We start from the raw sequence: 25,581 nt of genomic DNA on the forward strand, positions 1-25,581 counted from the left end.
GAAGGTCACCCACTAAGCAATGTACTCTTACCTGGAAGGCTTCCCTGAAACCAGACTGCATGTGAGCGTGACACAGACATAGCAGTGCAAGCACAGAAAGAAAAAGAGAGGACAGAGACATGAGAAACCGTGACAGGAGAGCACACTGACTCATATGAAATGGAAAGAGAATGGATGGAAACAAAACAAAAGTCCAAAGATGCCTCCTGAAGCACAGCATTCCAAAACTGCTCCGTTCAGTTTGTTCTATGCTGTTGAGGCTTGTGATGCAAATACAAGGTCTACAGTCAGAAATTAATTTCCTTTTATATATTTGCCCACTGCAGACTCAGAGAGATGTAACCAGCTCATGAAAAAAGGAAGTTTTTTCAGAAACTGCATTTTTTTTTAAATGCTACATCACTTTTTTGCAAGGTCCTGAGGGACCAAAGCCCTACAGATTTGAGAATTAAAAAGAATGTCACAGACTTTAAAGCTGAGTACCAGAGAGAGAGAGATACTATGCATGCACACGTGCCTGCACAGCCTTCAAAACTTTACAGGATGCATCCATGGATTATAAATCAGCAACTATTTTTAGCAAGTTGATTTTGTAAAACAGCAACTAAAAAAAATAATAAAATCTTTATATGCAATACTTAACAGCCCGCTGCTAATTATTGCATGGCACGCAGGGATTCAGAGTCTGCTGCACTGCAGCCTTGGGGTCCAGTACTGTAAATTACTCCAGTAGCTGAACAGGGACCAGGCTCTGGTCGAAGTTACAATATGCAGTTCACTCAATCACACTGGAACAACGTTTTTTGACAGTGGAACTACACTGAATGCCTACAGAGCAACGGGGATGCGACGAACGGGCTGTCACCAGCCAAATGGTCGCAATGCAGAGCATACAGGCTTGCCATGTGTACAGAGGTTCTGAGAAGAATGCAGGTGAATGCAGGTCGCACTCAGTGCCAATGCCAGTTAGACCAGAGAGATACCGGTACACCCAAGAGCTCAGACTAACTCAGATCTGACCCCAGCTACACTGCCTGGGTTTTCAGGGTCATTCAGCCACACCAGATGATTCCCTTGGCCCTCCCCAACCCCCTCCTACTTCAGTAGCTTCGCTTTTATCATCTGTGCTGCAGTGGGAACCCAAACCTGGATGATCATCCAAGGTTACATCCAAGACATGGCAAGAGACATTAAGTCTTTTCACCTAATGGACTGTAGATAGTGCCTTTGCCAGTTCAGCCCCAGACCTGCCCTCATGCATTCTGGTTAGCAATTAAGTAAATTCACATACAAAACCATCACTTACTTATCCAGATCTATATCAAGTGCCTTATATGGATCATTGGGATCTTTGTCATCTTCGTCACTGGGCAAAGCATTCTGCAGGAGAGATAATGAGACCATCCACTGAAGCAGCAAACCACAGGCAATTCCAAAACTACAGCTTTACATCGCCCAACCCCGTTTAAGATCGTTAACCCTGGAACAGGCCAGCTTGCAGTCAGGCACAGTAAGTTATGGGAACAATGCATTTTAATGCAGCATCTAGTTACAAGATTAATTCAGAACAGAAAGCCATTCTTCAAAAACTGCAGGATTTGAATTGCTGCTGTTCGGTTTTGATTAAAGGGAATTTTGGGAACAAATACAGATTACATCATTAGCATGTGCAATTAATTACGATCAGCTGCAAACCTGCTGACTAGACAGCAAGTTAATGTCAAAGTGAAGCAGTTAATGTCAAAATGAAGTGACTATTTGGACAGTGTTAGTTTTATAGCAGAGATGCATATTGTTTGTGTTGTTGGCTTTGTTATTGTTTTGTTTGTTGGGTTTTTTTAATAGCTTCAGTGGCAATTTTGTGCACAAAAAGACAATAATTTCTCCCCTGCAAAGAACTGCCTAGGACCATCTCAATCAGTCGTTTCTTGAACAGCTTTGCAAGAAATCAGAGCTCTTAAACTGCAGCAGTACAGACTGGCTGGCAATTTTTGGGGAAAAAAAAATAATTGCTCAAAAGCAGCACACAGATAAACCTCACAACAGAAACCCCCCACCAAACAAAGCAACTGACCTCTGGCATCTCTTCTGTGATGATATCGACATGGTGAGCTGGAGCAATATCCTCCTCACTCTCTGTGTGCAAAGAGTTATGACGATGATGTTTACCTCTTTTCTCCTTTTTCTGTTTTTTCTTTTTCTTGTCTTTCTCCAGTTTCTGTTTATGTCTTCGCTCTTCTTCCAGTTTAACATACTGGTCAGACATAGGCATTCCTGCAGAAGAAGCCAAACTGCTTTCAGGCTACAGTCCACGTGGACACTGATCACTGAAGCAGGCTGTTCGGAGTGAACCTTGCTTCCACCTTCCCAGAATTAGAAGGCTCAACACCTCTGTGCTTCCATCTGATCACACATACAGCCCCTCCAGCACCAGTTTTACTATCACCCTCCATCTCACCAGAGATAGGACAGAGGTCTGTCCTGCTCCCTGATTCTTGTCCACATTAACTGGATTACAAAGAGCATCTAAACGTTGATATTTTAAGCAGAACTGGTGCCACTGCCGTACCAATGCTGACAACTTCCCATGCTTTCTGAAAAAACTGTTACGCAAGCCTTAAATATCTGCACTTAGAACGCATCACTCGCAATGTACCACACATCAACAACAGCTTTTCAGGGGTGTATCAAACAACTCATTATACAATTACCTTTTTGTATTTGAAACAAGTTATTAAAATAGTACCTCTACCATTAGACTCAATGTCTCCTGATCACCTTCATCACCCCTTTAAGACATTCCCAAGGTGACTTACCTACACAGAACAGTGGTTAGTTTACGTGTTACAGACTAGGCTGCACAATATACTTGAATCACAGAATTAAATCTAATACTGTCTTGAGAGGCACTGCACTTGGACTGCCAACTACTACGGTCAAACACATGTAAGTTCAGGAGATAAATATTTAAGAGCCTAATGGAAGTATGCTCCTTGCCCTTAAAAACCTCAGGAGGAATTCCCAAGGAGGAATAATTATTTTTGTCTAACTGAATTTCTGTGATTAAAGAGTAGTTGCACTTACCTGGAACTTTTAAGGGGACAGAAAGGTCAATTTGGACCACAGGTATATGTTCCACACCTGGAGTGTCTTGGTACCGCTGGGAAAATGAAAGTTTGTTACGTTCTAAGCATTGCCAGATACAGATCTATATAAACAGACACATTTCAAGACATCAAGCAGTTTAATCCCTTAAGCGAACATTTTAAAAGATGGGAATGGAATAGCTCAGTACTAAATCCTGTGTGATAGCAGAGTGCATTTTTAAGCCAGCTGATAACTGTTATAAAAGATCCTACTTTCAGCTCCACTTTTTTAAACCCTGCTACTGCCCTAAAGAAGGCTTGTTGCAACAATCTGAAGAATCTTTTTGCTTGTGTTTTATTGCTAGTAACTTGCCACTTCAAGACAAATTTTTGAGGTTTGAGTTGAGGAAAATGGGGCAGTCCTTAGGATATACTGGGAATAAAGCAGATTCTTTTCCTGAAAAAGGTGTTAAGAAGAAACCACAGTGACCTTTTGATTCATAAAACACACTGCATGTTCAGGAGAGGCATGTTCAAGGTTCACTCCCCTCTTCATTGTTCTTAACGAAGTGCCTGGCAATCTGAACCCATCCATCACCCAGAGCTGGGACAAACCACCCGCACAGGCAGTGAATTTGTGACACAAGGGCACAGAGAAGTGTTTCTGTAGAGCTTTTAGGGAATCTTTACTGAAATACAAATACTGAGCTTTCCATAACAAGTTAATGCAGACCATTCCAAACTACTGTGTCATGGGAGCTGTGACAGCTACCACTTCCTTATTTCTAAACTGGCGGTCCACCAGACTCACAGAACGCTGGCTGCTCTGGTGATATCACATCACTTGTGAATTTCTCAACACGAACAAGACTTTTAAAGACAGTTGTAGGTAGCCACTGCAGCCAGCACACTGATCAGAACTGCAGTGGCAATCATCAGAAAGTCCCAGAGGGAAGCTGCAGCTCTGACAATCAGCGATCCTTTACACAATTATATTAGAGGCCAGCAAGATATTTTAATGCAGGATCACTCACCTTCTGTGGGGAGGGAGAGCTTTTAATATAAAATGGGTTGTTAGCCTGTTCTTGTTTCCGGGCTTCTCGACGCTAAGAGGCAAAGAGTGTGTGTTGTTAGAATGTTTGTTTATAAGCAAAGAGAGAAAAAAGGCATCAAAGTGCAAAATGCAAACTCCCTAAATTTTTGGAACAATACATAACTACTTGCAAAAAGGCTACAGCACAGTAGTTTGCAAAAGATAAACCAGTTTTGAGTTACAAGACATACTAGGATATAACTACAAGTACTGTTACTACTAATATTCGTTAGAACAACCCTTCTTTGCTTTTTAATTGTAGACTAGACAGGGTAACTTCCCAAAGACCAGATTTTGGTGGCAATCTAAATGTTTCTATTTTCATTTTTGTGAACAGAGGAAGAAGTGAAGATATCAGTCAATAAAAAGTTTTCTTTATGAAAACAAAAAGGTCAGAAGCAAGAAAGGTGATACCGCTACTGCAAACAGTCACATTAGAGTAGTTCACAGAAGCTGCTGAAATCCATGAGCAAAGATGCTTCTTTTTCTGCTAATACAGAGCACACACAATAACAGAAGTACACCCATGGAAGTGGCGTGTAAAAATCCAAATAATTGCAGAGCCCAGCACAAGTGTCCTTCCTCCAGACACTATTCTTTGAAGCGGACTGCACCAGACACCACATAGTTTATAGGTCAGATTTTTACAAGAGCTCCAAACTCCTAACAAGGGCTGGTTTTTATACGATCTTGCTTCCATTCAGACGAGATAGCCAAGCTGGGCTTCCAAGAGAACTTTGTACCAGATGCATTCCATAATGTCTAAGAAATATATCTGTATTCAAATACATGTATTTTGTTCACATCAAATCATCAGATTTCCAGAGCTGTAGAGAGCTGGTGGCTCCCTGGCTATATGGAGAATCCACAACAGCTCCAACTGCTTTAGTAGCACTTTTAACATTACTAGTGAATTATGGAGGGAAAAGCATTTTAACATTCACTCACTCTGGCCAGTTCCTCTTCATCTATTTCTGGCTGTCTATGTCTGGAATGCCTTTGCTCCTCATCATGAAAAATTGTTTTGGGCTTTTCATCTTCAGACTCACTGTCTGAGGGAGGTTCATTGATCCAGGCATCAAGGTCCAAGCTGGTAAGAATTGCAGTAAACACACACACTGTAATGCTCGGGGTACTAACTCAAGCTGTGTTTCTCATCATACACTTATCTTTATTATTTAAGAGTTTAAAAGTTTAAATAAGCCTTTGGGAGAGAGAAGGAACCTTACCCCTCTGGAACTGGTACTTTCTTCTGTGCTTTAGGAGCCACAGGGTTCAGCTCACCAGCAAACAGGGCTATTACTTCCTCAGCTACAGGTACTTCTTTTATTTGTAGCTTCTGAATGTATTTTATTAGCTGCAAGATGCAAGAAGCCTAAAAACAAATGCAGAAGTAATTTCAGCAGAATTAATATTTTAACAAACTGAACCAAAAAATCAACAGCAGTGAAAGTCAGCAGAAGATGAATGTTCTACTCCATTTAAGGGAATTATGAGAAGTAGCATGAACTGCAGGTTTAGAGCAAATAATAAAAAAAATATCCATGTTAACACTCTCTTCTAGCTGTGTCCTTTTTTTGTCCTTAAGTGCTTGCATAATTTTAAAATTAATAGTTTTGAGTGAAATTCTTGCAAGCAGTCTTCAGGGGCTGTATTGAACTGGAATAAGATCTGGGCTCTAACATGAAGTGTCACAACTCTTCCAACTCCAGTTCTAGAGCTTCTCTTTCACCAAGTTACACAAAGTACAGAATAAACGCACCGCTCCATTGATAACAGCGACTTACATAAAATGTGCATGTCTACAGAAAATTACATATATGCTCCAATACAGATGAGAGAATATAAGATAAATTACAAAGTAGTATTTTCTTACCCTCTCCTGAACTTCTAGATCTGCACTCTGTACAAACTGAGGCAAACGCTCAATCATCAGCTGCGTAATTTCCTGAGCTGCTTCCTTTTCCCCAGACTGCTCTTTCTGCTGGAGGATGGATGCGTAGAGCTTCACCATATTCTGGACATAAACCGCCTGGATGTGGCCTGGTAAAGTTGTAACTTTAGGCCTCAACATTGCTTCTAAAGTTTGGTTTGCTTCCTCGAGGTGTCTACAAACACAGAGCGAACAGATGAAAGACAGCAATTGAGAAATTTCAACATTTCAGTCTTCAGGGAGATTTCTTCAAAAACCTCGGTTGCAGTTCAAAACGCTACAGAAAGACAGGACAGACTACAAATACATAATCATTTGTCCTCTGTGTATTTTCCCACTCCACATTACAGTAGTAACATGGCACAGAAGAATTTAGAGCTTTATCTTTTTACAGAAGGGGAGGGACATCTCAGTTTCCACCTTTCCGTGTTCAGCATTCTCTCCATTAACTAAGCACTGCACTTTTCAGTGCTAACTCCATCGACAGTCTGGATCTAGCAGCCCAACTACCTTCCTGCCATTCTGTATTTCACCACTCACATCAATGAAGTTCTATTTCCAACCATTTACTGAACAAAATCTGGTAGGCAATGCTTAATGCACAGAAAAGAATGCAGATCATAGCACTTGTTTTAATAAATCTCATGCTCTTATTCAAAACTCTCTGCTCACAACTAAATGGAAGATGTACAAAAAAAAGTTACTGGCCCATTACAAATGGAAAGCTAAAGTTCTTTGAAAGTAAAAATGTGATCAAACTGAAAAAGGAAAGTATGTTCTCTTGCTTCTTAATCTAGTTTTCTTTGCAGAACATTTTTTAATTAGATGAAGACCTGAGCCGTATCAATGTTCCCTAAAAATATCACACCTACTATGTGAATTTAAACTGGAACCAGTGTTCAGAGCAGTAATTACAAGGAGATACCAAACCAGATGATAAAAGGATACTACAGCATCATGGTCTGTCCAGCTCACCAAAATGAAAGCTAGGTAAGCATGTGTATCTGTGCACATGGCCAGGAGATAAAACCATCTATTTAAGCTAGAAGACAATGTTGGCACAAAAACATTGAAAATTGTGCTACTCTGGATACAGAGAAATTTTGAGCAAAAAATAAGACTTTCTAATTCTTGGGAAGATTAGGTTCTGCAAAAACCTTTCAACAAGGGCAAAACATGGAGAAGAGCAAAAACCAATTCAGTGATCAGACATTTTCCCTAATATCTAAGTGGGGTTAGGGGTTAGTGATTAAGGAGATCCTTCAATGGCTTAAGATCTTAGAGCTCATACCCACAACTATGCCTTCCTGCACGAGCAGGCAGGACTAGGGAGACAAGAAAAAAAGACCAGATATAAGACCAGATATTCAAAATGAAGTATCCGTTTTGGCTAGAAACAGCTGAGGAGTCTCTGGGGTGAGGGAGCAGGAAAGAAGCAATCATTTTGTTAGCTTTGGGTGCATACCCTGGACTATCCTTCTCTCAAAAATACGTTTCAGTGACTGGAATCTTTGTCCAAAAGAAGCGGCTCAAAGCGCGCCAGGCTTTCTGTTTGCACTTACTCGGAGAACTCCCCACATATCCAAGCAGCAGCATAAAGCACCTCACAGATCCCATTTCTCTGGGTGTTGCTGGCTATGAGATGAGCATTGTCCAGAAGCATGGCCATTTGAGAAACTGCAAATTTACGAATAGCTTTAACTCTGATAGCTACATCTAACATCTGAGCTGCTATAAGATGCCCGTGCCGCGTGCCTTCCAATCGGGTCAGCTCCACCAAGATGCTTATGTACCTACAAAAAGTGAAAGGGATGCAATTTTATCAGCAGACAGTCATGCATTACCATTACTGATGATTTCAAAGTTGACACATAAACCCACTGACCATTCAAAGTTTGTGATATATTGATAATTGGACTGACTACAGATATCTATGATTTTGGTCAGCAGCTCATCCCGGTATGTTGTCCCTTCTGCTTTATCCACATGAATCATCAGTTTCTTCACTATCTCCATCAAGTTCTTCTTCGATACCTGTTAAAAAAGTTATTGAAGGGCTGAATCACAACTAAACCATTTCCCATACTGTCAAGTCCTTCTAACGCCATTAAAGCAGCTGCTAGCTTTTTGACAGACCCATGTCACATGTTAAGTGAGAAATCACAACCACCTCTAAGCCTCAACTTTGGTCACAATCTGAAAAATAACCTATTTTTCTTTTCAATGTTTTTATTAAAGCAAAGGCAGCACAAATAAACAAAACCATGCTGTGTGAGAGCCGAGAATCAGAACTACTAGCAGCAACATCAAAACCCAGGAGAAAATGAATCTTCTGCCAGATTTAACAGTTTAAAACATTTTTGCTTTTAAACTAAAACAAATTTGAGAGCCATTAATATCCAATGGAATATTAGCATTTCAAAACATAACTGTATTAACTTGCTCTGGAAACTTACTTGTCTAAATAAAACAACCAAAATATTTAGTAAATATAGTTGTTGTGACTGGCTGCTTCCAGCTATGCTCTCCCAATAGGCATATGTTAAAGATATCACTAACAAAAAATGTAGGATACATTCCAGCAAAATGGCAGACTCCCTGTCCTCAAAGGTTATTGAAGTTATTCTCATCTCATGAGTACCACCAGACAAGAGGTGTCCCTTCTTACTTTGCACTTTCTCCTTCAGAATAGGAAGCCGTGACACACATCTATCACAAGCCCTTTGCGCACCGGAGAAGGGGCGGCACAGACTCTTGAGTGAAAGGCACTTGACTACAGAAGTCACAACCACAGCCCTTTCAGAGAACAAATGTTATCCCTCCAAGGTTGCTCCTGCAGTCGATGTACGTTTTATGAACCGCCCCGTGCAGCTGCAGCACGCATGAGAGCAAACAGAATGAGATTCTGTACACGTCGTTAAAAGGCGTGACAGAATTTACCACGACGGGCAGATTTGATGATTAAAGCTGCCTTCTCCTGCTGTTTCAGAGTGCTCTGGCCTGTTTCCCAGATCGCATGACTTATGCCAACCTGAGCTACAGTGTGCTGCAACATGGACTGCAATCTAGAACAGCACAGACCCATCCCAGTATGCTGGTGGTCCGCTTTGCACCCAGCCAGTCCGCTTCATACCTAGCTCAAGGACAGGAGGAGCAGCTAAGGCTTCGGCATTAGAAAAGTAGCCGTCTGGGTGTCTCCCACTGCCTCAACTCAGAAACTCCTTCCAGTCTGAATCAAAAATTAAACCCCTCTCATGCCGTGCCAGACGTTTTACTTGCCATGTCAGAAAAAATATGGGAGTTACTATCACAAGACTGCTGGGGAGAGGGGAAGTGAAAGTTCCATGTTTTTCTTAAACATCAGCCTCCTAAAGTGTCACAGGGGCTGGAGAAAAAAGGAAATACTTATATTCTATAAGTATTCTTATATGCGTGATATAAAAAAATACACAAAAACCATACCATGCCATACAGGAGATCCAAAGCTCTGAGTCGGATAGACTCATCTTTGTCATCCAAACATTGGAGAATGAGATCCTTGTGAGACTGAACTGACTTCGGATGCGTTTTTAGGATTTTGGACATAGCTAACAGCCCCAAGTATTTCACTGTGAAAGACAAAATAAAACTTCTTTCCAAATATAGAAACACCGTTTTGTGTGGAGCATGACATCTCAACACCAAATGCTTCTACTGAAACCAACTTTAATACACTTGAATAAAAATCCGTGATGAGGAAAAGCAGTTTTGAGAAACAGTGCATCACAAATTAGTCTTTAATTTTATAATCCCATATGCAAGCACATAATTACATATATAATCTTCATCCCAGTCTTCCCGCACCTCAAGTTTTATCACTGATTTTAAAATATGTATTTAATATATAGAAACTATGGGTTTTGAGAACAGGCATCCTAGAATGAACTTCAAAAGCGCTGAAGATTGGTGTATTAAGTAGGAGCCCTGTTCTCAATGGGAAAACAAAAAAAAAAGACAGTAGGAAAAAGGGCTGCACACAAAAGGATTTCTCTGTGCTCCTTGTAAGTATTCCTGCATTTCACTATTATGCTTACACTGCCAAACACTCCTCACTACTTTCCAAGCAGCAAGTTTATAAAAAGAGAAAATCCAAACCATGGAAAGAGAGCTGGTTTAGATTTAAATAGCACAAACAGCAGTAATAGTTAATCTCATTTGGTTTTAAAAAAACTCATTATAAAGAAGGGCTCACTATCAAGAATTATTTCCATGTTTGAAATCCCAGCAACTGTTTACAACATACCAGGCGCTACAATACTGAACAAGCTGTCTGGAGAAACAGCTCGCTCCTCTAGGACTGCTGCAATTTCTCCCCAGTGGTTGATTGCTAAAAGCTTCCATGAAGACAAGCAACATACTTACAGTTCTGGTCAGAATCTTCTATCAATATCCTTAACTTCTGAACACAAAGCTGGAAAAAAAGACCACATCATGCTTATTACTAGCCTTAAGTCTTAATTAAAATAACTCTTCATAAAGTTTACTCAATACACAAGGAAACGTTCTGACCAAGCCCCCGGACCTCTAGGTAAGAGGGTCTTGTTGCATTAACAGATTTCAAAACAAAAGGAACCTCTGTATGACTGTATTGATAGCAGCAGCTGAATAAGGGAGTTAGGAAAAAGTAAGTAAGAAGAATCTGCATTTTAGAGCAAAGGAAACGAGAATTTACATAGGAAATGCTTCAGTCTGAAGGATTCCACCTGACTGAGAGCATCTCGGGGAGCTATTGCTTTAACTTTTGGCAGAGGAACACTATCCAACTTCTCCATGGCACTTGGTATTACACAGTAGAGCAGAACAAATAACCCCCCTCCCAAACCCCAGTGTGGTACCTGGATGCTAGCGCTGTGATTAGGCATCCCAGAGGACAAAGAGATCAAAACTGAAATACACAAGCACAAATTTCAGTTTGTATTTCTGTGTTCTGAATGAATGCAACAACACAATACCTAAAGATCAACAGCTAGCTCAGCTCACAAGGAAAGAAGCCAGTTTATTTTGTCATTTGCTTGGACTTCTCAGGGGTCTAGGGGGATGAGAGAAGGTTGTGACACAAAATATAGTTTCATATACTTTAACACTAGCAGGGCAGGGAAAAAAAAGGTGTAGAGGCAGGAACTGCTGCAACAGCCAGGTAAAAGCTGGTTTTCATTACACTTTGTTCTCACTGAGGTTTACTTTACTGATACCGTCTAGCAGTCAAGACTGTAAATATGTCGTCAGCTACTGCATAACAGAGTTTTTAAGTGTGCACTTCCCTAATGTGATGAGATGCAGCAATAGATCCTGGAGTTTAATGTAATTAGACTGCAGCTTTAATCAAGCCAGCTAGAGACTCGAGGCACAAATCAGGCCCCACTGTTGATGATATCGGACATTTGTAAAGCTGGCAGCACGCAGCCCCACAGCAGAAAAGGTGGCGTTATCTTGTTAACTGCTGCTGCCACAGAGCATGCCCATGTCAACACCAGCTCCGACCGAGCCAGTCACGCATGCTGACCTCAGGCACTAGTAAATACAGCAGCATTTTGCTCCCCATGACCCTGCAGAGCTACGCTTCAGAGGTGGTGTGGTGGATGCTACCATTCCAGGTCATGCGAAGAGCTGGCAGGGGCAAGGTGCTGTTCTAACGCAGGCACGCAGCTCCACATTTCATTTTCCGAGTTTGAGTTTTACATTACAGTCCCTGAGGTGTCCCGGATGTCTGAATTTCCCTTTGACCCACAGAATTATCCTATTGTATCTCAGTGAAGCACACTGAGCCGCAACAGAATTAACCACCATGTTATCCCCTTCCCCTACCATCATAATGTCACCTCACATGTCCCCGAAGGAACAAAGGAATATAAAGTGAGTGACAGATCACCCTTTCCTCTTTGAATTGACCCAGTACAGTAAGTTGCTGCGCCACTATCCAACCTACTCACAACAGACAGGCTCGTGGCCAAACTGTGGATGTCAATAGCCCTCTGCTTCCACACTACAATAGGAAAAGTGCCAAGTCTCAGCTGGGATACTGTTATCCCTTTTTGCCTTTGTTTCTCTCTCCACCCCCATTATGGAGTTCACTTCCCTTCCCCAGAAACTGAAACTGTAAATCAATGATTCCAATTAACTCCTTTAAGGAATTACACCAAGCTTTTAAGCTGTGAAATCGCAGAATTAAAAAATAACTCTGTTCCTTCATCACATAAGAAAATTTTGTCAGAGTTTTCACAAGGCATCAGTCTTTTTTAAATTCTATTGCTGCTTGTATATTTTGTAGTTCTAGCAGCACTGAGGAGCTTGCATATAAATAATCACTTACTGTTCATACGCCGTTTCAGCCTTTAGCAAATGACATAGCTGTAGTAACTTAGCCTCACCGACTAACAAAGGCTTTCGGTTACAGTTACACAGTAACATAAATCAAAGTTTGTCAGTTGACTGACTTCAGTTATAAAACACATTAAGTTAGAAAAAGGTTTGCTGATGGTGTTAATTGATGACAAAGTTCATGATTTTTTTTCTAGGTTACAAATTTCAGTTCTCACCTGCTATTACTGTGTTCACACATTCATATAAGAGAGACATGGCTGAGGTGCTGAAACAGAAATCAAGTATTTTAAATAAGGAATGAAAGCGGCACATTTTGAAGAGTTGTCAGCAGTACGTTGGAGCTAGTTAACACCTTTAATTACACAAGAAATTGCCAGTATTCTGTTCTATATACCTTCAAACTAGATGACATTAGTCTCACTTAAAAACTGATGGAGGGATGAAGGACTACTGAATGTTTTAAAAAAAATATTCTCTGAGAAGCAGCAAGCAACAGCATTGTAACACAAGGAAGGAGGGAGGAAGCAGTTACTCAAACCCTCCGTACCAGTTACAGAGCACTGAAGCAATCTTGTCCAAGGATCAAATTAAATCCTCTGCCGAAGGTCAAAATATCACGCTAAGGCAGGGAGATGGAGAACTTCAAGTCTCTCACTCTCTCCAAAGGGAACGAGTCACACGCAAACAGCAGACTCTTCTAGCATGCAGGGACACACTTGCTCATCCCTAAGTGAGCAAGCCATTTTCAGTGTCTTGATTTCCCCAAAACTTAAATTCAAGACAACTTTTGCCAGTTGGAACACATATACAGTGCAATGCTGAGGATTTCAAAGGTACTTACAAATCCTGATCTACACAAGAGGGAAACACAGCAAACCTCACAAGTAACAAACGAGCAGACTCCAGAAGCAAGGTCTGCAAAGGTAACGAGCAAACAACTCTAGAGGCAGCAAGAGCAAACAATTCTGGAGGCAGCAGTCAGAAGCGATACTGTGAAGGTCACTCAGCACACTGTATATGTGACACTAGCACGCTCACAACCGAGACAATAATTTTTGCTCCCTATGCACTTCGTGGCGGATGGCAGAGTGCTCGGCCTTATCCCTAAGTGATACAAGATCCAAAATGACTGAATGGAGACCAAACAGAACAGGATTAAGGCCCCACAAAGAATAAAATGAATGATTAATGTGGGAGCTGGGGAGAGGAGGTAGTGCCAGGACTGAAGACATACTGTCCATCTTCCTGCTTTTTCTGGCTAAGTACTGTTTCTGGTGAATTTGCATCTATTGGTCACTGCTGCAAAAACTCGCTTTCGGTATCTAGAAGCAAGGCTGCTGGCTGGTCTGCTCTGACCCAGCCTCAAAGCTATACTAGTAGGATTGACAGAAATTTTTGGCTAAAGCTGCTCTCATGGCTACACTGATATATGTTCCCATCTATCTTCTTGCTCTGCCACATGAAAAGAAACAAACCTTTCAATTTAACAACTCGTGCATAAAAATCACACTTCTCGTAACTGGGAAAACACATGTATTCTCTTCCAAGACATTTACTTTCTGATTTCAGTTCAGAATTAGATCCAAAGTAACACTACAAACCAGCTTTAACAAGGGACAAAGAAGTATCTTCAAATTTATCTGATCTGTATTTAGGATGTATATTAAAGGAACCTCTTCCAAAACATGTCTGGTCTGACAAAGGCATGAGAAAGAACATTAATATACTCCTTGTCATGCTGCTTTGGTGGGTCAGGCATTTCTAAAAAAGTGGAACAAATGGGTGTAGGTGAACGGATACACAGCTCAGCCTTTTAAAAATCAATTTTAATATGTTCTCCATAGTAACCTCTGGCTCAAAATGAAGTGAAAGGAAAGCAAATTGCTCCAATTTTAGTGTGTGCTTTGAAGAAATTCATGACGACAGCCAAACACCCCAAGAATTTCCTTTAAGGTATTTTACCTCTGTCAAGTTTTTTAAAAATAGTCCTGATATGATTATTTTTTGATACTCTAAACAAATAGATCGAGACTCAAGAAAGAGTTCAGAAATGCATCAACAGACTTAGCTACTGATCTACCTAACAGGCCCTTCACCACTCCTAAATGAAGAAAGCAGCATTTACATACATACCTATGGATGAGGTTCGTCAGGGGCTCAATCAATTTCTTTCCCAGCCTAGGTTCTAATGGAGTAAGAGCACCAAACTGTTAAAAAAAAAGTGCAGGGAAGAAAGTGATTTAATAAGTGCTTTCAAACAGTATGAAAATGTGATGTAAATTGCAGCTTATTATATTTAAATGAAGCTATATTAAAATATTTTTCTCTTTTTGTATATGTTCACAAACATTAGAAGATATTCCTGGTTTCTTTTTGTTTGGATTTAATGGTAACTATACCTCCAAGCAAGAAATCTATTTTCACACCCAAGGTAATTTCATGAGAATGCTAATCCTGTAAATATAGAATGTATGTAAACAAGAATACCTACCAATTTTATAATTTTAATAAGAACCCAATTATTGGTTGACGACGTCATCAACTTGAAAAAGAGTGGAGCAAGGGAAAGGTAGTTTTTGGGATTGCGTCGAGCCAGCTCACAAATAACATTTACTGCAGCAGACTGCACACCTGGGAAAAAGTGGGAAAAGCAGAAATCTCATCAATGCCTTAATTGTAACCAAAGTTTCTGGTGCAGAACCCCCAGAACAAAAGCAGCTCAAGATCCAGACTTGTGTGTCCAAGAGGAATGGTTCAGCCTCATTACCAACCATGAGGTAGTGAACCAAACACAAGAATGCAAAAACAAACCAAGAAAGGATTTTATTTAGTTTTGGCTATTTCCTAATATATCAGCAAGCTGGGTATCTGTTTTGGGTCCAGTATTAGAAAGAACAGACCACTGCCAGCCTCCTCCCTCCTCTACTGTGGATAGCTTGTCTGCGGGACACAGACAACATTATTATCAACAATCCTACCCACCCTGGAGTTCCCAAGCACTCTTGCTTCTTCAAAATGTATTATTTAGACATGCTTAAATACAAGACAAAAACAATCCTTAAACAATCTGACTGGTCAAGTTCATTCCCTTCTAACTGCTCTAAATTGATTGTTCTCAATTTGAAATCTTTTAATCTAGATAGTCTGGGTTTTCTAGCAGACAGCAGTCCTTTTCTCCATAAAGCACAACAGATAAGTTATTTCTTAGTTTGCAGGTAAGGGGTGTGTCTGTTTTGCTGTCTTTAAAAACACTGTCCCCCTGGAAGATGCATCTTAAATTTCTACACCAAAGTAGCCCACTACATGCAATTAAATTTCTCGTTCTACACAGACACACGTAAATCAGCTGGATATCACAGAATTGCATCATGCACAGAACTCTTGAAACACACGTACAGCGTTTTGGTGCAGTGAAGGAAGACCAGCACCTTCTTGGAAGACCAAGTATTAGTGTGAATATAATACAGAGCAAATGCAAGTTTCCTGTGCTGCAGTTCAATTGCACTGACAGTACTGAAGGGCCCCAAGAGCAGCCTGGGCTCACAGTTTAAATGTAAAAAAAAAAATAAATAGACTAAGCGATGTGAAAAATCCACAGCAAGCCAATAGCTGCAGCTTTGTAAAAAGAGCACGGGAAACAATAACAATCAAACCCCAAATCCTGAAATCAAGAGAAATATTTTCAACAGCCAAATTAAGCAAGCAAACCAGGAATCATTAAGTAGCTTTGTCCCATTAAGGTTTAAGCCACTGATAAAGTTTCAATAGCTTTCTGTTACAAGAAAGAACTGGACATTTTCAAGAATATATTTCTAATACGACAACACCTGTTAAAACTCTCATACAGTCATCTACCTATTAAACAGGCGAATCAGTACCCAAACCACGATTACAGCATTCTTCATGTATTCTCATCTCCACAAGCTCTAAAAGCATGCATACGTAGATGTTTTGGAGCAGAAGAAATTTACCAAAATCCACTCACCAGGATCTGGATCTTCAAGTTTCTCTTTAAGGCGAGGAAATGCAGGACGGAGGGACTCTGGGTATTTCAAAAAAACTTTGTACATGATTAACACTGCCTTCTTCCTGATATAAGGCTTTGTATGTGACATCTGTTAAGGAAACAATTGCAACAGCCTCTCAGCAAATCTGTTTCCAGAGTTCTTCTCAAGGTCCTTATGCCCACACTAGTGCCTCAAAATTACTTTCTGGGAGACTCAAGTACTTTTTGAAAACTCAGTGTTGAGGGGAGGAGAGTAAAATACTGTCTCATTCATCACTAAAACTAACAGAAATATTCAAGGTAATCCTCTTGAGCCAACTAAGGTCTGTCACAGCTCCCCAGAGAACCCACAAGAACAAAGCATCACGTAACAGTTCTAAATTCAATAGATGTTTACCAGATTTGAATAATTTAATATTCTTTAGTTACAGGGAAAAGTGATTTGAATCTTATCAACTCACCAGTGTCATGATGTCATTTGCCAAGTCCCTGGCAAGATCTGGAGTAACAAAACAGGACAAGCCAGTCAGTGCAACTCCAGTATCATATTGGTTAGGGCTACTCAGATCCTAAAAAAGGAGAAACAGGCTCAAAAATTTAAGATCACACAGGATGTTGAGAAACAATTTTTCCAGAGCAGTTTTATTCACAATACATATGAAGCACAGCTTCTACTTCATGGGTATATTCCTATCAACTATTAACAGGAATGTCCTCCAACACCTGCTAAAATACAGCTAGCTTGGAGTTTAATGGACATGAGGAATCGTAATAGAACAACAGATGGATGATTGCAACATGAAAGCAATTAAAGATACCATACCTTGGTGCTATTTTAGGAACAGCAAATAATTTTTTAAAACTCCTAACATGATCACCAACACGTTTAAAGTCCTAAAAAACTTGTATTAAATACTAACCCTGCTAAGTCAAAGCCCAGCTGTCACCAACTCCACTAAGAACAGGTCCTCTTGTCAAGTGCTTAACAGCAGCCTTGCTTAACCTCTCTGTTAGAGAAATGAGATTACTTCCCTTCCACGCTGCTGGCAGCACCGTAACTTTCAGTCCATAGAGACATAACACAAGCTAGGGTGTAGTATATATTTTACTGGCCAGGTTCCCTTGGTCTTACTTGTAGTCAGCATTCTACATAGTCCTACACAGTCTTTCCAGCATTTCTAAGCTTCAGACTCTTTAACAATATCAATATTTGTATCTGGGTATGTTCAAGTATAATTATAAAACCAGACTTTATTGAATACAGAGCATCACAGATCATGCCTTAACTGCAGTTATCAAGAAACAAAAATACGAAGGGAACTGCACAGAGCATTCCCACATGAACTACCAGAATTAATCATCCAGATTCACATGTACACGGAGGCTGCTTCAGGAGAGCTAAACATAGTCAGGCCTTCAGGGTTCTGTGCCATTTGCATCTCATTTCAAACCCTTTTGCAGGTGGTAGGAAATCAGATTCTACTTCAAGAATCTACTTCTTCAGCAGCAACAAAACTGCAATTCATTCTGGCTGTAATGTATTTTGAGAACTGATAACCCCTTAGAATACAAAGCTGCTAGATCAACAAAACATGGAAAGGCACAAATAAAGATGCTTTTAAATAAAAAGCACAAAAAGGAAGGAGTAGCCTAGTAAGTGACTGAAATTCAGTATAATAAAGTCTTCATAATACAGAAAATGGATGGACGTTTTAAAAAATATGCACTTAGAGCAGAATAAAGGGAATATGAGATAAAGGGAAAAGCACTAATTCTTTAGGAAAAATGTTGGATAACATCCAACTGATCTTTTTTAAGTCAAAGACATTTTAGCTATCTAGATGGTAAAAATGTAGGCACATCTTGTACTGGATCAGTCAAGTTTTAAAGCATTGACACTTCAAAAAATTAAACCAGAACTTTAAAAATAGGAAAATAATGCTGCAATCCAGTAACTCTGAAAAAAATTCAGTGATAGAGCTCTATGAAAATGAATACAACACACTTTGGTCCATTAATACAGCACATAACTTTACATATACCCTTCACCATTTTCACATGTAATTCTACTAAAGTAGTCAAAAGCCTGATCTGTTATTACCAGAAGAAACCAGGCCCTTACAAATAGATTCTGTGGAGCCAGGTGACTGCTCATTTTCCCTCAAGACTGAGGACATGTTTCTTTACCCATTACATTCTCCTAAGAGCTGCCTAAGAGACTAGTAATATTAGCAAAGGTTATTGTGGTCACTATTCACTGTATTGAGTAAACACAGATAGCTGGTATGAGGCAGCAGAGTATTTCATTAACCCCTCGGCTTGTAGAATGAGAGTAGACTGTAAACCAAGTAAATAGACTTCTGCTTAAACACCTTTACATTCCTCAAAGAAATATTTCATATGGATTTGAAAATACAAGTAGGGAGATGGTGCAAGAAAAAAATTAAGAACTGAAGCAAAAAGTTTACCTTTCGGATCTGATTAGTAGTCAACATAATTACATCAGTCCCTTCATGAAAGCATTGAGAGGCAGCTAGGTAACCAATTCTCTGTAAAAAGGCAAGGAGAAACCCAAAATTTATTTTTAAGTAAATTTAGGCAATGTTTAGATGAACGACAACTGGTAGCTTTATAAGAAACATTAAAAAGATGAACAATTAGGCAAGAGGTTCGCACAACAGAAGAGGCATGACAGGGTTCTTTAGCAAAGGGGGTTTATATCAGGAAAGAAGAATCATCTCAGACAAGTAACATTTCTAGTGGTAGCACAGCTATCTTAAGGGTAGTAAAACTAGCTTCACCTTTTAGTGATCCATTTCTGGGTTTTAGCATCCACCACTTAGTGGATGAGGGAAAGGCTGCGGATGTTGTCTGTCTGGATCTTGGCAAAGCCTCTGACACAATGTCCCACAGCATCTCCTGGAGAACTGCACTGCTCATGGCTGGGCCAGGCGCGCTCTGTGCTGGGTAAAACGCCAACTGGCTGGTCTGAGCGCAAAGAGTGGTAGTAAATGGAGTTACACCCAGCTGGCGGCCGGGCACACGCAGTGCTCCCCAGGGTGCAGTGCTGGGGCCAGCTCTGTTTAATACCTTCACTGGTGATCCGGAAGAGGGGATCGAGTGGGAGTGGTGATCTGTTTGAGGGCAGGAGGCTCTGCAGAGGGGTCTGGGCGGGCTGGACCCATGGGCCAAGGCCAAGTGTATGAGGTTCAACAAGTCTCAGTGCTGGCACTTGGGCCACACCAGCCCCAGGCAGTGCTACAGCCCTGGGAAGGGGTGATGGGAAGCTCCCTGGTTGGAAAGGGCCTGGGGGGGGCCTGGTCAACAGCCGGCTGAACGTGAGCCAGCATGTTCCCCTGTGGCCAACAGCATCCTGGCTTGTATCCCAAACAGTGTGGCCAGCAGGATTGGGGCAGTGATCGCCCCACTGTGCTCGGTGCTGGTGAGGCTGACCTCAAACCCTGCGTGCAGTTTTAAGCCACCCACTTCCAGAGGGACATGGGGGTGCTGGTGTGTGTCCAGAGACGGGCAACAGGACTGGGGAAGGGGCTGGAGAACCAGGGTTACGAGGAGCGGCTGGAGGAACTGGGGTTCTTCAACCTGGAGGAGGCTCAAGGGAAACCTTCTCACTCTCTACAACTGCCTGAAAGGAGGTTGTAGTGAGATGGGTGTGGGTGTGTGTGTGTGAGTCTCTTCTCCCAGATAACTAGTGAGAAGACGAGAGGACAAGAGGAAACAGCCTCACGTTGTGCTGGGGTAGGCTTAGATTGGATATTAGGAAAAATGTCTTCACTGAAAGGGTTATCGAGCATTGGAACAGGCTGCCCAGGGATCACCATCCCTGGAGGTATTTAAAAAAAACCACACAGACACAGTGCTTAGGGCCATGGTTTAGTGGTGGACTTAGCAGTCCTGGGTTAACGGTTGAACTTGATCTCAAAAGCTCTTTTCCAACCGAAATAATTCTATGATTCTCTACTCTGTTAGAATGTATAGATTGAATGATCACAAAGATGTAGAAATAAGGTAGGACTGCCAGTAGAAGAAATGGAGAGTATTAAATTTATTTTGTCTGTGTTGACTCCTGACTTTCAGGTACTAAAGCCTGATGTGGGAACTATACCTTACAAAAGAACATTCCACCCTTTCTGGTGAAAAAGTTCTGTAACACAGAGCATAAAAAAAACCTTTCAAGAGAAATTACAAAGCTATTACAAAACAAAATATGCCCACTACTAGGAAACCTAGGTGTTCTTCACAAAAAAATACCTTGTTTTTCCACAAAAGATATCTGACTGCTATTGTCAAACATCTGGTAGAAAAAGCCTGTATTAGCAGGCCAAGTATTACCCATTTAATAGCAACAAATGGGGTCTACTTCCCTTCCGTATTGAAAAAAGCAATCCAAAAAATGATGTATCAATGCATTCGTTAAATACAGTAACGACACAGCTTGGCTAGTACAGTTGTAGTTACACAGAGAACTCACTTTGAATGTAAACTTCGATGCACTCATGACTTCAATAATATTGAAAGCAGCCCAACTGATGTCGTAGCCCAGCATCTGTAACTGTGAGCAGAGAAGCCAAGATAAACAAACTGCTGAAATAACAGACTCAAGAAAATAGGTCAAGATAACTCACAAAACCAAACACGTAACAAGAGTCAAAAACCAATGCTATAGGACATCTCAAGTTTACGAGCAATGTTACATTCCACACTACTTGCAGTAAGTGAAAGAAATCTCAAAAATTCCACCAGAAGCAAGTTTTAAATAGTCTGCATTAATTCCAGGTAATACATATGCAGTTACATAAGCTTCGTTGTGAAGAGTTTTTTCCCTGGATTTTTTTTAATAAGGCCAGACCAGAACCATTATTATTAAAGTAATTCTTCAATACTATTTCTATCCCTCTCCTCCTCCTCAACCACACAAAGAGAAACAATCACCAGTTTCAAGTGCTCATGCAACTATGTGATAAGAAACAATCCAGTAGAAAACAACTTTTTTTTAGCTTGGATTAATTTAAATCAGATTAGCTTCCTGACTTATCTCAATAAAATAAAATTGTGCCAATACTAGCACCAGCACAACGAACAGAATGGGAATACGCAGCCTCTGACATCAGACCCACGTGGGAGCATTTTTACCTGCAGCTTGCTCTTACAATAGTCTCAGAAAAGCAGGCATTCAGACTGAAAATTAGCTCCAAGTCAGCAAGAAATAAAAAAATATGTGATTACATCATACCCCAGCAAGGCACTTACGTATGTAAGTTTGCAGACTGCATTTGCTTTCACTGCAATGTTATCCTGCTTTAGCTCCTGCTTGATCTCATCGATGCACTGGGAGATGTATTTTGCCTGAGGAAAACAAACAAACAAAAATTTTTGCTCCTTTACCAGTTTTGTAGATTTCTAGCATGTTAGTGGGGGGAAGCAGCAGAACTCATCATTTGCAAGCACCAAACCTCTCACACATGCACTCTATTCAGGGAAGTGTTTAATTCTGCCAAAACTATTAATTAACAAGAAATATTACAATTCTATTACACCGAGATGTTTCCTCAGTGGCTTCTCTTCTCCTCCCTCTCCCTCACAATGACACTGCTCAGCCCAGAGCTCTAGTTTCCAAGATTTGTGGAAAAAAGTTGTTCAATGGAGATTATGTGCCTAGGGGTCTGAACAGAACCTGAGCTCCATTCACCATTAGTAGGACCTGTACCAACAGGACAAGGGGTAATGGTTTTAAATTAAAAGAGGGGAGATTTCGGTTAGGCGTGAGGGAGATATTCTTCACTGTGAGGGGGGTGAGGCGCTGGCAGAGGCTGCCCAGAGCAGCTGTGGGTGCCCCATCCCTGGCAGTGTTCAGGGCCAGGCTGGACGGGGCTCTGAGCAACCTGTGCTGGTGGGAGGGGGCCCTGCCCATGGCAGGGGCCTGGAACTAGACGGTCTTTAAGGTCCCTTCCAACCCAAACGGTTCTGTGACTCCTAGAACATATACTAGTCACTTCAATGGGAAGTCAGAGATCATAACGCATCTAGAAAAAACTGTGTCAAATGCTATTAATAGCCCACAAATGTTTGGTGACTGATGAAAATACTACAAGTTACTCTTCTTCTGGGCACGCTGCATGTGGATGGCATCACAGATGTGTGCCTACAACAGTCCTCATGCCTGAAGGGACACAGCACAAGTCACATACGGGATACACACACTTCTGCCTGTATCCCTTGCCATCCAACTCCACCAAGGCAAGGACAGCCCCTCCCTGGCTGAATTTTGCCATTTACACATTTTGATAAGCCACAGTTATTTGTATTAATTTCTCAGTAATTCAGAAAGCCAAATGTCACAATGTTTACATTTAAATATCGGCCCTTCATTTCTTTCCAAACAATCACATCTGTGCTTGTAGGAGGGATGTGGCAAATGCATGATTTAAAAATATCTGTATAGATTTTACTTTACACATAGGGTTCACTGAGAGTTCTTTCAGTTCACAATTAATTACAATTTAAGTACTGAAGCTATCTGCTACAGAAATCATGAAAATTTAAATGCAGAGAAATAATATGTCTTTAGAAAGCCATACATACACCAGGGCATTTCATATTCCATATAAATAAATCAACTGCCAGAGGAACCAGGTCAGAAACAGATTACCTATTTTCAACGTAAAATCCTTCCTGTATACCATTGCCTTCCACCAAAAAGATATTTTCAACACATAAGTTTACTGGTTTGCCTTTAATTACCATCTCTCCTCTTCAGACTAAATTTTGTGTATTATCCAAACCATTATTTGGTCTTTTACAAATGTTCTACAGCAATACTCATGCTTCAAGTCATAAAAGTTTGCTGCTAGAAGAAGAGAATGTTTTTATAAATAGCAGGTGACAATAAAAAGCAATTGTACAAGGTCTGTAGTGCAAAGAGCCACTGCAGTGATCCAGGTGAGGAAATGTAGCAACTCAATCTTAAAGCAGGGACTTCATACTCCAAGCAGCAGTCATATAATAACAATTTACACTGCTATCGTACATAGTTTAGCGATACCAGAATTAGAATCCACGATCAGGATGCACAGTGAATACACACAATTCAGAGCAGCAGAAGCTTCACTGGTCTAACAGCTTCTATAGAAGCAGAATAATTTGTGTGTCTTTCCTCTCCAACTTTGCACTTAAAGGGATAAAACCAGCTCCTCCATGGCACTGGTAAGCTCAGGTGGAATCGCATTTGTTATTGGAACTTCTACTAAAAGTCCATGTTGACCCTCACGGAGGTCCTGTGTGACCCATTCCCACAGCCTCCTGAGCTCCCTCAGACAGCAACCCTGCTCTCCAGCATAACAGAACTCAGAAGGTCTGATGGAAAAAATTTATGGCAAATGAATTTACTTGAAGAAATTTAAGACCTTCCTAAATGCCTGTATTTGGGACAGAAATACTATCTTTGCAGTGGGAATTTTCATGTTAAGGGAGGGCATGCTAAACACCAAACCACCCTTTCCTTTACAGAGATACCCATCTGTCCTCCTGGATACAGGCACATGGATCACATCTGCCTGGAGACAGCATTGTCCCCAAACGCTTAAAAATGACATAGAGTCCAGATGACTCCTCCCTGGAAGCAGAACATTCAGGATTCTAAAACCCTTTGCCTGAGGAGCGATTCTGGTCCAGACAAATCCCACAGCAGTTTAAACCCTTGAGTATAAACAACAACAACAACAACAAAAAAAAGACTTCTGACAGTAGGAAATAAATACTTGATCAGAGATGACGAAAGAATGAAAGAACAACGTATACAACACGCAACTGAGCTACAAATACATTGTACCTAGCTTTGAATATTTTATGCACACATAGGAGCATGCTGGAACAGTGTCACACAATCCTTCATGTGTGTATCTTATTGCCACATCTTGGTCAGCAAGGTCAGCACTGGTTCTCAGTGCAGGATACCAACACGCCGGGCCTCAGACGTTATGTCCCTAACCAGAAAGAAACATTATTGTCATTTCCCACAGCATCTATCCCCAACTATTTAAGTATTAGCTTAAGCTTCCTGGCAACTTTTTGGGAGTTGAACGCAAACCACTGTATGACCAGGGTGTGTGTGGAAAGGTCAATAATGCACAGCCTGGGGCAGCTGAACACAGGCTCCCAGGTCGCTAGCCACACTGGATGGCCCCAGCAGCCTGCAGGCCAGCCCCCTGCCCGTCGGTTAGCCCACCACAAAGAGAAAATCCTGGAAAAGTGTATTACAGAACCCAGAATGAGATCTGAAACTGAAGTATGGGATTGTGGAGAGCGGAAAGAAGTCCTTCCAAAGTAGCTGCACTTCAAACACTAAAAGACTACAAGGCATGAAAAGACCCTATATATAGAAAGCTTTAAAGGATCAGCAGGTATTAACTTCTTGTTAATCTCTGCAGAGTAGCACAGTCATGAATGAGCAATATGAAGAAAACTGATCTAGTCGGTCTCCCCCTTAAATCTGAAATCCAACCACCACACCCTAGCCAGATTCCCTGCCACATTTAACATCTACATAAATAGGAAGGAACCAAACAGGCGTGTGCGGACCTTCAGGGAAGCTCTTCCCTGGTCTGGCGAGTGGAATCGCTGACCTCAGCAACGCACCGGACCGCAGGCTGCACCAAAGCTGACCAACACCCCCAGGCCCCACACCGCAGCCTGCAAGCTGTTCAACGGAGTCAGGCTACGTGGTCAAAGGATGAACCACCACTTGATGCAATGAAGAAAAAAACCGCAGTCACTGAGCAGGGCCTAAGTATTTGCAGGAAGAAAAAAACCAAATGCAGTTACATACCGACACAGGACAAAATCCGAGTATCTTTCCCAGCATTGATTCACTAATAGTTTTTGCACAAATCCTTCTAATATAGCCATTTGCCAGTGTGGTAATTAAAAATAAATACTTCCCAGAATGTAACTGGCTCTATTTTCCTTAAATGCTTTTGAGATCCCATGAAGAAAGAAAAGCAAATAGAAAATACTTCACAGTATTCATTATAACATCAACATATCTCTTAACTACTGACTTCTTACAAATTCTGCAACAGTCTCATTT

The 25,581-nt window shown here is 41.0% G+C and overlaps 1 protein-coding gene across 1 annotated transcript in view; it reads right to left on the bottom strand.

The window, feature by feature from the left end:
- Window positions 1–25,581, bottom strand: part of AP3D1 (adaptor related protein complex 3 subunit delta 1) — a 46,870-nt gene that overhangs the window by 10,466 nt on the left and 10,823 nt on the right. Inside the window, exons 2-21 of the mRNA XM_080383180.1 lie at window positions 21,747–21,842; window positions 20,968–21,048; window positions 18,947–19,027; window positions 16,940–17,047; window positions 16,458–16,587; window positions 14,964–15,103; window positions 14,606–14,679; window positions 12,688–12,737; window positions 10,987–11,036; window positions 10,514–10,562; window positions 9,575–9,720; window positions 7,998–8,146; window positions 7,675–7,905; window positions 6,056–6,287; window positions 5,409–5,554; window positions 5,128–5,269; window positions 4,121–4,192; window positions 3,085–3,160; window positions 2,075–2,274; window positions 1,307–1,380 (exon numbers count right to left, since the gene is read on the bottom strand). Coding sequence (XP_080239306.1) covers window positions 1,307–1,380; window positions 2,075–2,274; window positions 3,085–3,160; window positions 4,121–4,192; window positions 5,128–5,269; window positions 5,409–5,554; window positions 6,056–6,287; window positions 7,675–7,905; window positions 7,998–8,146; window positions 9,575–9,720; window positions 10,514–10,562; window positions 10,987–11,036; window positions 12,688–12,737; window positions 14,606–14,679; window positions 14,964–15,103; window positions 16,458–16,587; window positions 16,940–17,047; window positions 18,947–19,027; window positions 20,968–21,048; window positions 21,747–21,842 — 2,327 coding nt within the window. The remainder of the gene's footprint in view (window positions 1–1,306; window positions 1,381–2,074; window positions 2,275–3,084; window positions 3,161–4,120; window positions 4,193–5,127; window positions 5,270–5,408; window positions 5,555–6,055; window positions 6,288–7,674; window positions 7,906–7,997; window positions 8,147–9,574; window positions 9,721–10,513; window positions 10,563–10,986; window positions 11,037–12,687; window positions 12,738–14,605; window positions 14,680–14,963; window positions 15,104–16,457; window positions 16,588–16,939; window positions 17,048–18,946; window positions 19,028–20,967; window positions 21,049–21,746; window positions 21,843–25,581) is intronic.

This window comes from Falco punctatus (genome assembly GCF_963210335.1).
Source record: "Falco punctatus genome assembly, chromosome: 4".
In the NCBI taxonomy this organism is placed as follows: domain Eukaryota; kingdom Metazoa; phylum Chordata; class Aves; order Falconiformes; family Falconidae; genus Falco; species Falco punctatus.